Here is a 14,824-nt window from a genome sequence, read left to right on the forward strand (position 1 = left end):
GCGGGGGGTTATGCAGCGGCACTGAGATGCAGCTTGCAGAGTATGCAAGGCAGTGGAGAGAAAGAAAGATGCAGCTGTGAATTATTTTTTCCCTATTTTACCCCTCTAGAATCTAGATGCCGTTCCTTCACAGGATTCCATAAGAAATTGAATTTACAAATTAGGACCGAGTTTCCCTCCACCAACGGTGAATGGGCATAGTTAGTAAGTTCAGGAACGGCAATAATCCGGGTACGGATGCGTACTTCAATTAAACGAACCATACGGCAATAATACTTTTCAAAAATCCGGCGCAATAAAACGTATACGGCAATGATACAGTACGTGTTTAATACGGTGGCTCTGTAAAAATCCAGGAGCAAAAATACGGACATATATTCACTATGCAACAGGCATGTACACCTAAAACACAATAATATGTAACTGAAGATTTGATTAGTTTGAACAAAATGGAGGAATGAAGACAAAGATCAATTCTAATAATTTCAGTGTGCACAAGACACTCCAATCCTTCCTTACCATTACCAGCTAAAATCCCGAAAACCATAACCATTAGTAGAGAAATAAAACAGCCAGCTACAAAGAATAAATGGGAAATGCTAACAGATTGTTCATCCACCCTAATTCCTTTATGAAGGTTCCAGGTTTTAACCTTTATCAGTAATTGGCACAAAACTTCCATACTCAGGGTAGGAAGACATGGAGATAGGCGGACACTTTTCCTTAATCGCTATGCATGTGTGAAGTTTTAAAATTATGAATCATCAACCTTGACTAGGAAAGGGTCATTGCAAAGATGGTAACATTGTACTTACAGCTCTGTTCTACTTATCGACCCTCCTTTCTCATAGAAGGGCAGTCCACATCTAGAGACTCCTAAGGCACCATTTTGGATGATGTTATCTCTTCAAGGAGCTGGTGATTTCTCATCTCTCCAAGGCAGCAGGACAGCATCGACCCCCATGTATTTTGTTTCTTACAAGCTAACTTCTCGGAGAAACAAAGGAAATCATATGCATTGAGGTGCTCCGATTATTCACTGGTCTAATGAAGTTATATGATAGCACCTCATCTTAATTTTAAGATTCAGGAATCAAATAAAGCATCTCTGTAAGGATACAAAACTCAGATAATTTATAGAGAAGAGAGAGAGAGAGACAAGTCACGCACACAGAGAAAACTTACAGAGTAGATAAATTCTCGCTAATCGAATTGAACAGAGATGATGAATCTGCCGCTACAATCGCCGACTGCCACAGGGGGTATTCCGGTATTGTGAGGTCGCACTTCGCAGGTCGCTGCAATCGTCGAGGAGCAGAGGCGGAGAACGGAGATGGAGAAGAAGGGGGCCCAGGGTTTGAGGATTTTTTCAATCGCCGGCCTGAAATTACCGGGAACGGAGACGGAGAAGAAGGGGTCTAGGTTTGGTATCCGCGAGAGATGGCCAAAGGTTTGGGGATTTATTCAGGGATTCGGTGACACTGATCGTTCGGGAGTTAGATCATTAGATTGAGTTTAGGTTTTTTTTTTTTTTTTTTTAAATTAAACGTATAAAACCGTATAATTCGCATTTTATACGTGTATATTCTTTTAAATGTTAAAAAAATGCATAAAAATTCGTATCCAACCACTTATACTGAAAAAATGTTTTTTTGAATTAAACGTTTGAATCCAAATATTATACGTGGATTTACTAACTATGTAAATAGAAATTAGAAGCACGGGAGAAGGTGGGAATGGGTATTGAAAAGGTATTTTAGAATATATAAAAAATCTGAGTAAGGGTTTGTGAACCCTAGGATAGTGGGTAAACCATCCTTTATGGGCAGAGGAAAATTTTATCCTATAAATTATAACCCTTTATTTCCGAGTCAACAAAATGATTTATGAGGATAAAAAAAAAAATACTAAAATCGAATTCATTCACTTTGTGTCATGCTACGAAAGAAAAGCAGAAAACCCAAATAAACATATGATAAAAAAAAACAGAAAATTTTACTATATTGGACATACAAATAAGTTCAAAATCTAAATTAAAGCATCAAATCAACATACCAAATGTGTATAACATACCAAATCAACATCCCGATTATGATTTATATAAAAAAATAAAAAATAAAAAGGTGTACCCAGTGCACAAAGCTCCTGCCACTGCGGGGTTTAAGAAGGGTCATAATGTACGCAGTCTTAACCTTGCTTTCGCAGTAAGGTTGTTTCCAAACTCAAACCCGTGACCACTTGGTCACAATGGACCAACCTTTACAAACCCAAATAACAATATTTATATATGGCTTTTAAATGATCTTGATTGTTTTGGTTCTTAATATGTTCACAAGTTATTTGGTTTTATAACCATAGGATTCCTTAACTAAAACAATCCATCCCAATAAAAAATCGACCCCAAGATCCAAACCCAAAACCATCCCAATTGTTGGGATTGCGGAAAGTCAAATTAAAATTTGGCTGTAGAAAACGTCTACTCGCATGCAATAAGGTATTTGCCAATCAATCCATCTTTGGAAAAGGGTTAGGGTTACCTTGAAATTCACAAAGACAAATCTTCCAATGAAATTCATAACTTGAACCTATAACCGCCCTATGGAAGAAGCTCATTCAATAACCCTAATGGAAAAAATACTTTTTTTCCACTCTCAGCATCTCTTACACACACTAAATTCTTAATTCACAAAAGTGATTAGGATTTCCTATTTCCATTATATTTATAACTGAGCCTCGTAAAACCAGCGGTTGTACTCGAGCCAAGTGGTGTGGTCCAATAGAGTGATCTCGTAACTTGTCCATTATCACACATAAGGACAATCCATGCGTATAACTACTTTTGCCCCAAGTGATAGAAACTTCCATTGTGTTTTATTCCCTCCACTTATCAACATCACATGACGAATATACATGTATGAAAACAAACACCGTAAAAAATCAGAATCCATCGAACGATCAATATTAGAGTCTTAATTAGTTATTCGATATAAAACCATTTACAAAACACTTTTAAAATATATGTATATATTTATATAATAATATTTACAATACTTTACAAATTTGCCACCGGTACTGGAATTTTCATCCAATCACAATCATACAAGTCTTTCTGAATGTTCTTCATTTCGAGAAGTGGATGTCATGTCAAGCATCTCTTCCATCTCCAACAGAACACTATATGTTGAGTGCACTGATATATAGCCAGTGTAGGCATCAACCTTTGGTACACCATACACCACAATGCGTAATTGAAACAATAAGGACCTTTCAAGTATAGGGACAAAACATTGTCGAAAATTCTTGTTACACAAACAACCGATAGTAGTTTATACAATAATTTCAAATGGTCGTGTTCAATGTCACATATGATATGAGTGCTCACACTAATATTATGCAATTACATTGTGAGAATATATATTGTGACAACTATATGAACAAAACACACACATACACACTTGCATGTGCTCGCACACACACACATACATCTAAATAAAGAAGGGAAAATTTTTACACCTTCAGGTCCCAAAATTTCAGTCGAATGTTGTATGCTCCTTGTGAGTGGACTCTTCACATTATGCCACATGTTTCATACATTTGATTATTCCGATCTCAGTTTTATTTCAATATTTTGGTGCTCTATCTAGGTGACAATCATGATTTCATATTTGTGGTCCACTTGAACAAACAATCTTAGGCCTTCTAGGCTAAATTCATTTTCATGAGCGATAAGAACTATTTTTATCACCCGAGAATGCCAAATGGACTTAGATCAATGTCGTTTTGACATTCTCAGATGATCCAAAAATGCGAAATCAGCAAAAAATATATTCCAACAAATACATACCAAACACAGCTTTAGTTTACCCAAAAAACAAACAAAAACAAAAAAAAATCTTAGTCTTTCTTGCATGAGAAGCTACCAATCATTCTTATCATTTCTCTTTGGTCATCATGATATCTTATGAAATAAGATTAATTTTTCTTCACCAATGGTGATATGATGTTATAATTAGACTTTGAATTCATTATCAACTTTCATTCCTTATCAAAAGAATAATTCCCATCCACTTATTGTTTAAGATCTGAAAACCAATCAAAGATCACATCTCATAATTACAGATAGAATTTTTAATTGCGGGTGAAAAGAAACCGGATCCTTTAAAATATGCTTTTTGAACGTTCTGATTTCTTGACACTTGTTGTTAGGATTTGGGTGCAAAGAAAAGAGCATAAGAAAGAAACAAAAAGAGGGAAAAAGGATAAAGAAAAGAAAAGTGAAGGAAAAACGGATTCCAACGAAGATTGTGGCCCAGTTGAAAGCAACCCTAAAGGCTTTCTGTCAGACTCATAATGCATTACTTTAAAACAGATCACATTTACCGGTCCAGATAGCTCTGTTTCTTTAGTTTCTTTCTTTTTTAAGTCTATATACGTGTATGTGTGTGTGTGTGTGTGTGTGTGTGTGTGTCAGTGTTTGGTTGTAACTGTAGAAAAGATAAAAAGATCAGTCATGGGATTCCCGCCACATTTGGTAGAAGATAACTGGAACAGTTACAACTACGGCTGCCATTATTAATAAACACATCCTTCCATTTTGTTCTTGGCATTGGCAGTTGATCTGCTGGACTTCTTCCTCCACCATGTTTGATCAGGTTATGCCTAAATTCCCAAACAATTTGCTCAAACACTTCAACTTCAAACATGTTCAGCTTTATCTTTGGATTCATTTTGTCTCTTACATATGCAAAAGCCAATTGATCTCTTGGGTTGAAAGCTTCCAATTCATTGAACATAAGGCAGGAGAAAAGGTTGCTTCTAACTCCATGTCTCCTCAGTATCAGAGCAGTGTCTGGTACATCTGCAACAATTTGACCCAAAAAAAAGGGGGGAAAAAATCATACAAAATCAGAATCCAGGTGGTTATTAGAATCATTCAAGAAAGGGAATCTTTTTTCCTGTAATAATCTTCTCATAAGTGATACCCCAATAAATGGTTTGACAATCTGATGCATTCCTAGGCCTTGTTTTGCTTGGTTGCTGATCCTAAATTTGGGATGTCAAACCCCACTCCTAGTCCACATCAATAGATCCTAACGTTCCTCATCACACACTGCCCTAATACCATGTCAGATTCCAACCCAAAAGACTAGTTTATAAGGTGGAGAAACTCACAGGTATCTAAAGACACAAAACTCAGGCATGAGTTCCTAAGACTCCCCATCACGTGTAGGCGGATCAGAACGGACCCTATACACAAAAGAATCGCAAAAACATAATCAAAAACCTGCTCTAATACCATGTCAGATTCCAACCAAAAGAACTAGTCTATTAGGTAGAGGGACTGAATTAGAGGTTAATTATGGAGTTCTAAGGGGTCATTAACTCTAGGTTTTTCAAATCCAAGATTTCATCAGAATCTAGGGTTTTCAGGATGTGAAGGCAAACCAAGCTTGGCCATATTGGCCACTCAGAGGAGAATGCATCAGAATTTCATTAATGAAATTAACCTGTTTGAGAAACTTATGATGGGTTTATGAGAACACAGACCTGTGGTATATGGGAGCTTGTGGCTTGTCCATGGCTTTAAACCATTTTGGCAGTACACCTCCATTTGCTCCTTCAAAGAATCAACATTTCCCCATTTCTTCCACCTTACAGTTGCCATTGCCTCTTCAATTGTATGAATATAGTAAGGATGCTTGGATATAGCCATGTCCACATTCTCTGATATAACAAGAGAATGGATTAACAGCAATGGATCAACCATTAATTGCAGCTTCGCGTCCAACCAAATACTGAATTTAGAATTTGGGAAGAGCCTGTGAACCAAATGCTTGGGTATTACTCCATTCATGGCTGGATTTTTATATGGAAGCTCACCAGAAACAGTAACGATTCTCCATACACCTAGTTTATGTTCTTGGCTTTCATTGATAAGAAGGTAATGAGATTGAAGACCTTTCAGAGTGAGATCATCTATGAACATAATGAAACAAACTGTTTCCAAGGTTTTCGATCCGAGGCCTTTTGGTTGACGGATTTTGTCATGGTCACCAAAAATTGCTGAGACTACTACCACTTCCTTGCAGCTCTCCATAGCAATTCTATCTGATTTAATTTGCGGTAAAAACAAAAAAAAAAAAAACACATCTTTAGATTTTTTCTTTCTTTCTTATTTTCGGTGCTTCCAGAATTTGAGCTGGAAGATTGTAACTGTTTATCCGCAAGAAAGAAATGAAACCGAATTCAGGTAAAATTAAGCGGATTGAAACAGTCAATTCAAATAATTCATTTTTAGTTTTCTTTTCGTTCAAGAAAGATGAAACTCACCAGAATCACTAAAGGGGAATTGCTTCATGAATCCGCAAGGCACCTCCACCTGATCATCTCTGTGATCAAAATAAGACATCCTCTCTTTGGTACTAAAATTCCCTGCAAAGCTCTCAGCCTTCTTTGGCGGATAATTCAGAGTTGATGTAGAAGATGAAGAATTCTGGCAGATTTCTTTGATATCCTTCAAGACCATGGAATAATCTAGACAAAATCACAAAGATCCTTCAAAATTATTGATAGAAAAGTGAGAATTTGAAGGGAAATTAAAAGTGTAAGAATTTGATGGAACCTGAGAAGAAAACAGGGGAAGTGCAGGAGGATCTGACAGTTGGGATAGCATATTTGTGTTCCCCATAAGTGGGAGGATAAGAAAAGAGGGATTTCTGGATTGGATTGAATGGTGAAGAAGATCTGAAGATGCATTTGGTTGAAATTGTGGAATACAGAGCGAGAAACAGAGTTGTGAAGAGATAGAGAAGAGAGAAACAGAAGCTTTTGGATTGGAAGAGGAGAGAGGTTGACCATGCTCTCCTTCCCATGAATAGATTGTTACTCTCTCTTCTATCTCTTTCCCATGAAGGGATTGTGACGCTTAATGTATGAATTTGTTTATTAATTTTCTTTACCTTTCATGGGGATGGGCTTTACTAGGTGAATCACACTCACATAGCGAATGAAATACTAGTAGCCATGGAATCTTGCCATGTGCAAAACTTAGTTGGGCGACCCAAAGACCAAAGTGTCTCCATAATCAACATTTTGGCCTCTCTTGATACCAATCAGGGACAGCTTAGTTGTGGGGCAGGTTAAGCTGGCTATTTAATCCGACCCACCATTTTGTTGGGGTTTGGTTCGGTTTGGTATTAAAAATACAAAGGAGAGGGTTCCCCAGGATGCCGATATGCTGAAGAATCTGCACGCTACACTAATGGTAATGCAGAGAATGATATCATTTACATACGACCTATATAGGTCAAAATAGGAGAGTGTGTCAATATGGGCTCCAACTTGCATTATGTGAGAGGACGCATGCTGGAATCTGCATTCTACCATTTTTTTTTTTGGTGAGAAATAAATTATTATCGAGGGAACAAAGTTCCGGATAAGTTTGCATACAACTGAGGGAGGATACAAGGAGGGGGAGGTGCACTCTACCATCGTATATATCAATTTTTCTGGAAAAAAAAATGATGGTACTTGTCCTTCCTATCCTGTCCCACATAGTTGTGTCAAGTGGGATGATAATGTTGGAATTTGAATAATTAAATACCTAAAATCTGTCAATATAATGAGTATAATGGTCCCATCTTTTTTTGTAGTTTTGGTTTTGTAACTACTGACTTTAGGTCAAGAGAGTTTACCAAAAAAAAAAGATTTTAGGTCAAGAGATTGCTGCCTGGTTATGTGGCCCTGGAACAGAGCAGGGGACAATGAGTGCATGTATAAGGACATCAACAACATTGATGTAGCTTTTATTTCATGGGGGTAGGGTGATAATTTCACGTGAACCTATGTTTGGCATAATAGCCACATGATCAGGCAATGTTCTTTTTCTCTAAATTTTATCGCTTGCCAAACTCTTTTCGGGTTAAAACTCGACATGTAAGTAGGGGACCAGTACTTTACCATTCTAAAGATTTCAACCTCATTTGATCAACCACGTGAGACAACTATGTAGGTCATACTCATCTATCTTTGCCATGCTATGACCGGTCTAAAGAGTGACCCTTAGGTTAGCAAAGACGTACACACAATTTCTTGCCGGATTAAATGTGGGGAAATGTTCTCTACTCAGGAGTGTTACTCTTGCGTGTGCAAGAGACCATAGGAGAGCATGCAGGGGTATCATGTGGAGCATAATTTGCACATTTCATGAGGGGCGAGACAGTAATTTCAGCCCATGCGTCTGGACATAGAGCGTACACTCTTGGACATAGTTCTTTTTCCTATTAAATATATAATAAAGCATCCTAGGCAAATCGAGTGATTCAATTATGTTAAGACTATGGGGCTGTCTTTTTCCTCTGAATAATCAGTTTAATTGAATTAAATGTGTATTTCTCTTTCCACAAATACACCTTTTGATCATTTACTTAAGTGTATGGTCAGTATATTTCGTTTTTTTCTTTTTTGGGTAGAAAGTTAGTATATTTCTCCATCAGGGGATTGGATGTATACAAGACATTCAACCTGGTCCCTGTGTCCTTTTATGCTCATGTATCATTGTCATGTGGTTTAAGAAGATTTTTTATTGAGACTTTTATATATACAATTTTATTAAGAAAAATCTTGTTGTAATTAAAATTGATTAAGAAAAAAAAACCCACTTACTTTTATACCCTTCTAATATAACATATTTTTTCTTTTCAATGAAGGCACAAACCTATCATTTCACATGTTAAAATTATTTACAAATTATTTTGAAAACATTTTTTTGTCGGATTTAAAGAAGTTTTAGGAATAAGACAAGGGGCCGGTAATCAAAATAAAGTTAAAACTTTGGGTTCTTCTAGGCGTCACTATGCCTAGTGACATATAACATTTTACTATTTGTCATTTGACTGTACATGGGTTAGTCAATGTGATTAAAGACCCCACATACATCTCAATGACCAAATTTTAGTCCAAAGTAAGTAAGGAAAATTGTTAAACTCTGATTCAAAGTTTTAGTACAATATCAAAATGCCATCAAATGGAGATGAATCTAAAATACAAAATGGCATCTTTTGTAATTTTAGTTACTTCCACCATTCATTTAAATTGAAATTATACTAATGAGATGCTTGCTTGGTCCTTTATCACATGGATAAACCAATGTATTGTCATGTGACAAATAGTGCAGTGTTGTACTTCACTAGGCAAATTGACGAGAAAAAAAACCCTAAAAGTTTTCAATTCACCACTTTGAATACAAAAAGATACCCCTTTTAAAAATTTGGGATGTCCAAGATTGGGATTTTTTGTGAAATTACAGAAGGTATTATGATTTAAAGACAATAGAATGTGAAAGATTAGAAGCTGAAACAAATACCTCACATTTTTTTTTTTGTAAAGCTAGCGCAGCTGTTGAGGATATATAACAGTAGAAATCCTCTACAGTGCATCGATTTGACGGTGCACTGCGGTGTGGCCTTGCAAACTCGACACGTAAATGTGGCGACATCCAATGGCCCACCTTATCTTGCGGGGTAGGGTCGGGTTGCGGGGGTTAAGGGGTGGATGGGGATACTTAAAATGCCACAAAGAGTGGTAGCACAACAAAAAGTCTTGAAGAAGACATTTAAATATAGGAGTATTTAAACTTTAAATGACACCTCTATATGTGTATTTAGATGATTTGGATCCTCTGTGCATTGGGATTGACCGGTCATCGTGCTGCGCTCAACTCCTAGACTGCCACATGGATCTTATGCCAATCTAATGGTTGGTAGACGAGCTTAATTCAAAATTACCGCACAAATTTCAAAAATTAAGTTGTCATTAACTACCAACCATTGGATCAGCATATAAACCACATGAGTGCCTGGGAGATGAGCGCAACACGATGGCCGATCACATCCAGGCCATAGAAGGTCAAAATCCGTATTTAGAACTTGACGTCTTCTTTTAAGCCGAGGGTATGAAAGAGTTCTCAAAGATAATTTGAAAGTGACTTGTAATTATGTTATTATCAAAAGTTATCATTGTCTTAACATATTTTTTAGATATACCTGTGAAATAATACTATTTACCCTCATTGAAAAAAATTGTTATATTTAAAAAACAAACTAGTAAAGTTACAAATTATTTTACACCATAAGGTGTGTCGATAAGAAAATCTTTTTAAATATTATGGATATGATTTATATCGTTGGTTTTGTCACACCACTTCAAAGGAAAAATGTTGAAGAAACTTGAAATCATAATAGAAGAATATATGCTCTCTTCTCCATGGATAGAATATAATGTTCAAGAAACTTGAAATCATAATCTTTGGAGACTTATTCCCTTGGTCCTATTGCATAAAATTCAATACTAATCGACGAGGCGATGAATCCTTCCTGTTTGTAGCTTGTGGAATCTCCTTTCTTGGGATGCCTTGTGGATTCAATCACAAGTAAGTATCAATGGTGGTTTAGCGAAAACGTAGAAGGCACGAAAGAAAGACGCAGCCAGATCATACATGGCTACCTCAGTTTTGGGCAATTCTTTTGGCTACTTTCTAGTGGAACACATGATGAACCCACAAACAGAGCAGCCCATGTGGGAACGAGTTGAGTTCCTTGCAAGTAAGTTCACCTGTACGTACGGGTCAGGCGCTAACACTTGTCCCACTTGCTCTTCTTGCTGTTATTTAAACGGTGAAAAGAGCACACTAACTAGGGATGTAAACGGATCGAATTTGGTCGGATAGTGGCATTATCATATTCGTATCCGTTTATATTCGGACGGATTCGGATAATATCCTATCGGTATTCGGACGGATTCGAATAATTTTTGGATAATGATTTTTTTAATACAGGTTCTCCTAAATGGATATGAATTCAGATCAAATACGATTTTTCGACTATCCGTTGACATAATTACCATTTTTATGATGAAGATTAGGGTTGAAACTTGAGAGTTCAGTTATTACCCTTTCTTCTACTCTTCTTAGTCTTTTATTCTCTTACGTTTTTTACTTTTGATTTTTTAATAGATATGTAATTCCATGTAGCACATTGCATAAAATAATATATATAAACTAATAACAAATCTAAAAAAAGAATCACATTATCTTAACTTATAAATTTATAAAACTAAGATAACAAAATCCAATAAGGTAACTTAAAAGGATAGACAAACACAAAGTTATATTTCACATATTTTATTACCGTTGGACTCGCTAAACGAATCGGATAATAATCGGTCGGATAGGGGGATTATCATATTCGTATCCGATTAGTTTCGGACGGATTCGGATTCTCCTAAACGGATACGAACACGGATTTACGAATATCCATTTACATCCCTAACACTAACTAACGTATGTGCAAGGAACTAATCTATGCAGGGGCACCCCTCATCCCTCTTTTTCATTAATTTGAGCCCTACATTATCTTTTTCGGAAAATTATCCTCTCATGTTTCCTGTCTGGTATAGTTTCTTAGTGCCTCTAATAAGCGAAAAAGATCCTATCAATCCGGGCAAAATGCAGCCGTGTGCAGCACCTGAGATGAGGTGGGTGCATTGACCGCCTTACCCCTGCTCAGGGAAGACGTTGGGCAGGGGGTAAGGCAGTAAATACGCACCGTCTCATCTCAGGTCCTGCATATGCAACATTGCTGCCTGGATTAACAGCCTCTAATAAGAGGGGAGGGGGGGTGGACTCCGCTTGAGCAGTGTGTTTGTGTAGGAGATAAAGTGGTCATTTCTGCCAACTATGAGAGAAACCATACGAACTGTACTGGACAGGAAACCTAAGAGGATAAAGATCCATCTTTTCCCTTTATTATCAATTCCCCACCCTCTTAACAATTTGTTGAACACATTTAGTAGAAGTATTTTAATTTAGCTCCTCTCCTACGAGCACCCGTCCCCAATGGACGGACTGCTCTGTGTACGATGCTAGGGCCAGTCCGTTGGATGCTACACTGGGCACTCCCCGGATAGGGTGTTCCCAGGAGTGGAGCCCAAGCCCTAACTATTTTATGTATGCAGGCTTCCCAAGGCTTAGCTATTAACATTTTCTGTATTTTTTTTATCCAGATTTTAAAACATGGAATTGGTACGGATTGGTCTCTATCAATTAAGATTTTATTCCGAACAAAATAATCTGAGAATCAGTCAAAAATTATTTTGTAATTAATTGGATTTTGTCGAAATCGGCCAAACTTGTTAGTTAGACTAAGCAAGTGAGATTCTGTCGGATTCCAATCTGATTTTTAAAACGCTATTTTGTATTAAAAAAATGCACGATTCCACCCCAGAAGAGTAGTGAAACTTGAAAGGTTTACAAGTGCACAAAATTTCAGTGGATAAAGATAAGGAAACGAGAAATTTGTTCTTAGAGGATCCAAATTGGTTCCAAATCTATGCATTCAGAAACAAAAGAAAAAACCAACCATGGCTGTAAAGATATAAAGGGACAGGGTTTTCGGATCAAGGGAGGTTACTCTACACCCTCTCACACTAATCCTTTATTCGTTATTAAGTTTATGTTCAGTTCTTGACCTTATCGCATACCTTACGAATAAAATCCATGGCTTCCTCGATAAACAGGGAAGATTCGAACAGTTCGGGAAACACGTAAAAAGCATGAATAGATTTTGGATACTCCAGCAGCTTGGCTTCCTTCCCAGATCTCTTTAGCCATTCGTAGAACTCTCTCTGTCTATCCTGCAACGGATCGAACCCTCCCACCACCACCATTGTCTCTGGATATTTCACTCCCCTAATATCGAATGCCCTCGGCCCCGACACATTCACCGCTTCATGATCTTTGTTCTCTCCTTCCGGCAAGAACACCTTCCACATCCAATCCGTCCTCTCCGAGGCTATAAGCGGCACATTCACCAACCTAATTTCCGACTCCGTCAGCTTTTCCCCACCGAAGAATGGCTGGATCGAGATCTGTCCGATCACTCTGACTCTCTTGAAATCAGCTTTCCCAGATCTGACGGCGACATGGTGGGCAAGGTTACCCCCGGCAGAGTCCCCGGCGAGGAAGCACCGAGAGAGATCGGCATTCGCCGGAAAACCAAAGTTTTCGGTTTTCGCTTCGTCGAGGAATTTAAGAGTGTCGAATCCGTCGTCGTAATGTGACGGAAATCGGTATTCAGGAGAGAGGCGGTAGTTGACGGAAACGACTACGGCGGGGAATTTACGGGCGAATCGACGGCATACGAAGTCGTAGGCTTTGGCATCGGCACTGAGGAGACAGAATCCTCCGCCGTGGTAGAAGGTGATGACTGGGAGGCTAACATCAGAGGGGGTTTCCGTTGGTGTGAAGAGGCGAAACCAGAGGTTTCGAGTGGCATCAATGGTTACGTCGGAGGTTTTGACGCCCTGGAAGGGTATGTTGTTGGCGGGGACTTTGGGTTCCATGAAATTGATCAAACGGCGGTTGATGGTGCCGTTAGTACGACGCACAGCGTCTGAAAAGACGTCGAGGATGCTGAGGATGATCTTTGTCTTCCATGGAAGCACCGGCGAGTTTGTGGTGGACATTTTTCTCTCTTTTTTCTCTCTCTCTCTCTTCCGAGTGCGTGATGGCGAGTGGGCTGGTATTATATAGTGGACGGGCGTTTTCGATTTCGCATCCGTACGGTATCAGTACATGGCAGAGCATTGAAAGGATAAAATCATTCCAAATCATTGTCTTTTAATGGCATATTAGCAAGTCTGGTCCAGATTGATGTGTTATCGGGTCTATCAGACTATCACTCTATTGTGTGTGTAGAAGGGTGTCAATGAGTAACAAATAACCAAATTGTGAATCCGGATCTCACCGGATAATCTGAATCGATCTGGACCGAATTAAATATAGTTAAGTTCTCGATCTGAAAATATCTTTATTATTTGGATTGATTTAATCCAAACCGAATGCCTGTCTTAAAAATTAAATCAAAATCAATTCCAATAATTTATTAGGTTTAGAGTTTTAATGATTTAAGGATCTAAATCGATTGTTAATCCTCCTTAGTCCTTATATCTTGTCCTTATATCTTGAAATATACGATTTCTATACGATCACAACTTCTTCTGTAACTCTTTAATTCTTCACCTCTTTTTCTTTATCGTTTCATCTTCTTCGTCTCTGATAGTGTTGCAACAGCCTCATAGTTTATTCTCTATTTTCAACAACCTTGCTATTTTACTTGAGAAGATAAAAAGACGTCATTGCCTATGTTTTTACGGTTGGATTCTCAACTGAGGTACACTGGGCAGTGCAACGCCCTTGAGAGAATAAAAATCTATACGTACGAGTTTAGTACCACCACTTGTCCCACTTGTCCCACTTGATGCTATTTAAATGGTGAAAATGAGGCACTAACTCCTACGTACAAGTGAACTATTCTCTGCGGGGACTCCCCTCTTCCCTCTTTTTCATTAATCTGAACCCTTGAAGATCTCTTTCCTTTATTATCCATTCCCTCTCCCCCAAACATTTTGTTGAACAGACTTACCCGCTAGGGGTGTCAATAAAGCCCGCCTGGCCCGAATCCACCCCGAGCCCAGCCCAGGCCTGACCTGATTTTTCAACCTTGAGGGCGGGTTTGGGTTTAGTTATATAGTCTGACCCTGGCAGGGTCGGGTCGGGTCAGGGTTTAGATCCTGGGCCTAGCCCGGCCCGGCTCGACCCGATCCTATATTAATTATAAATATATAATATTACATATATATATATATATATTATACTTAATATAAGTATTTTATTAACCAAAAAAAAAAAAACAGGAAAAAAAAAACAGAAGAGAATTGTAGAGAGATAACTATTAGCTTTGTCATCATCATGAAGTGGGAACCCATA

At 38.0% G+C, this 14,824-nt stretch overlaps 2 protein-coding genes across 4 annotated transcripts; both read right to left on the bottom strand.

Annotated features, from left to right (window-relative positions):
• Window positions 1-4,491: 4,491 nt before the first annotated feature.
• On the bottom strand, window positions 4,492-6,972 carry LOC122667985 (probable hexosyltransferase MUCI70). Of its 3 annotated transcripts, XM_043864493.1 has the most exons (5): window positions 6,623-6,970; window positions 6,331-6,534; window positions 5,881-6,108; window positions 5,548-5,724; window positions 4,492-4,858 (listed from the first exon to the last, which is right to left on the bottom strand). In XM_043864493.1, exons 1-5 carry the CDS (start codon window positions 6,870-6,872, stop codon window positions 4,509-4,511), a joined length of 1,209 nt encoding a protein of 402 aa, XP_043720428.1. In that variant the 5' UTR covers window positions 6,873-6,970; the 3' UTR covers window positions 4,492-4,508. The 3 variants fall into 3 exon arrangements, with proteins under 3 accessions (XP_043720428.1, XP_043720429.1, XP_043720427.1); XM_043864494.1 differs by lacking the exon at window positions 5,881-6,108 and having other exon boundaries at window positions 6,623-6,972; XM_043864492.1 differs by having other exon boundaries at window positions 5,548-6,108; window positions 6,623-6,968.
• A 5,540-nt stretch (window positions 6,973-12,512) lies between these two features.
• LOC122666677 (probable carboxylesterase 18) lies at window positions 12,513-13,547 on the bottom strand. The gene has a single exon (XM_043862720.1). The coding sequence runs from the start codon at window positions 13,519-13,521 to the stop codon at window positions 12,514-12,516; it is 1,008 nt and encodes a 335-aa protein (XP_043718655.1). The 5' UTR covers window positions 13,522-13,547; the 3' UTR covers window position 12,513.
• Between the last annotated feature and the right edge of the window lie 1,277 nt (window positions 13,548-14,824).

This window comes from Telopea speciosissima, chromosome 7 (genome assembly GCF_018873765.1).
Source record: "Telopea speciosissima isolate NSW1024214 ecotype Mountain lineage chromosome 7, Tspe_v1, whole genome shotgun sequence".
Taxonomy (NCBI): domain Eukaryota; kingdom Viridiplantae; phylum Streptophyta; class Magnoliopsida; order Proteales; family Proteaceae; genus Telopea; species Telopea speciosissima.

What these genes read in the sequence shown, in the direction of transcription:
- LOC122667985 (XM_043864492.1), bottom strand. Translation starts at nt 6,872, where the DNA reads ATGGGAAGGAGAGCATGGTCAACCTCTCTCCTCTTCCAATCCAAAAGC. An exon ending in TTCCCCTGTTTTCTTCTCAG is followed by an intron (nt 6,535 to 6,622) that starts GTTCCATCAAAT and finishes GATTTTGTCTAG; the next exon opens with ATTATTCCATGGTCTTGAAG. An exon ending in CAAGCTCCCATATACCACAG is followed by an intron (nt 4,859 to 5,547) that starts GTCTGTGTTCTC and finishes AAATTGTTGCAG; the next exon opens with ATGTACCAGACACTGCTCTG.
- LOC122666677 (XM_043862720.1), bottom strand. Translation starts at nt 13,521, where the DNA reads ATGTCCACCACAAACTCGCCGGTGCTTCCATGGAAGACAAAGATCATC.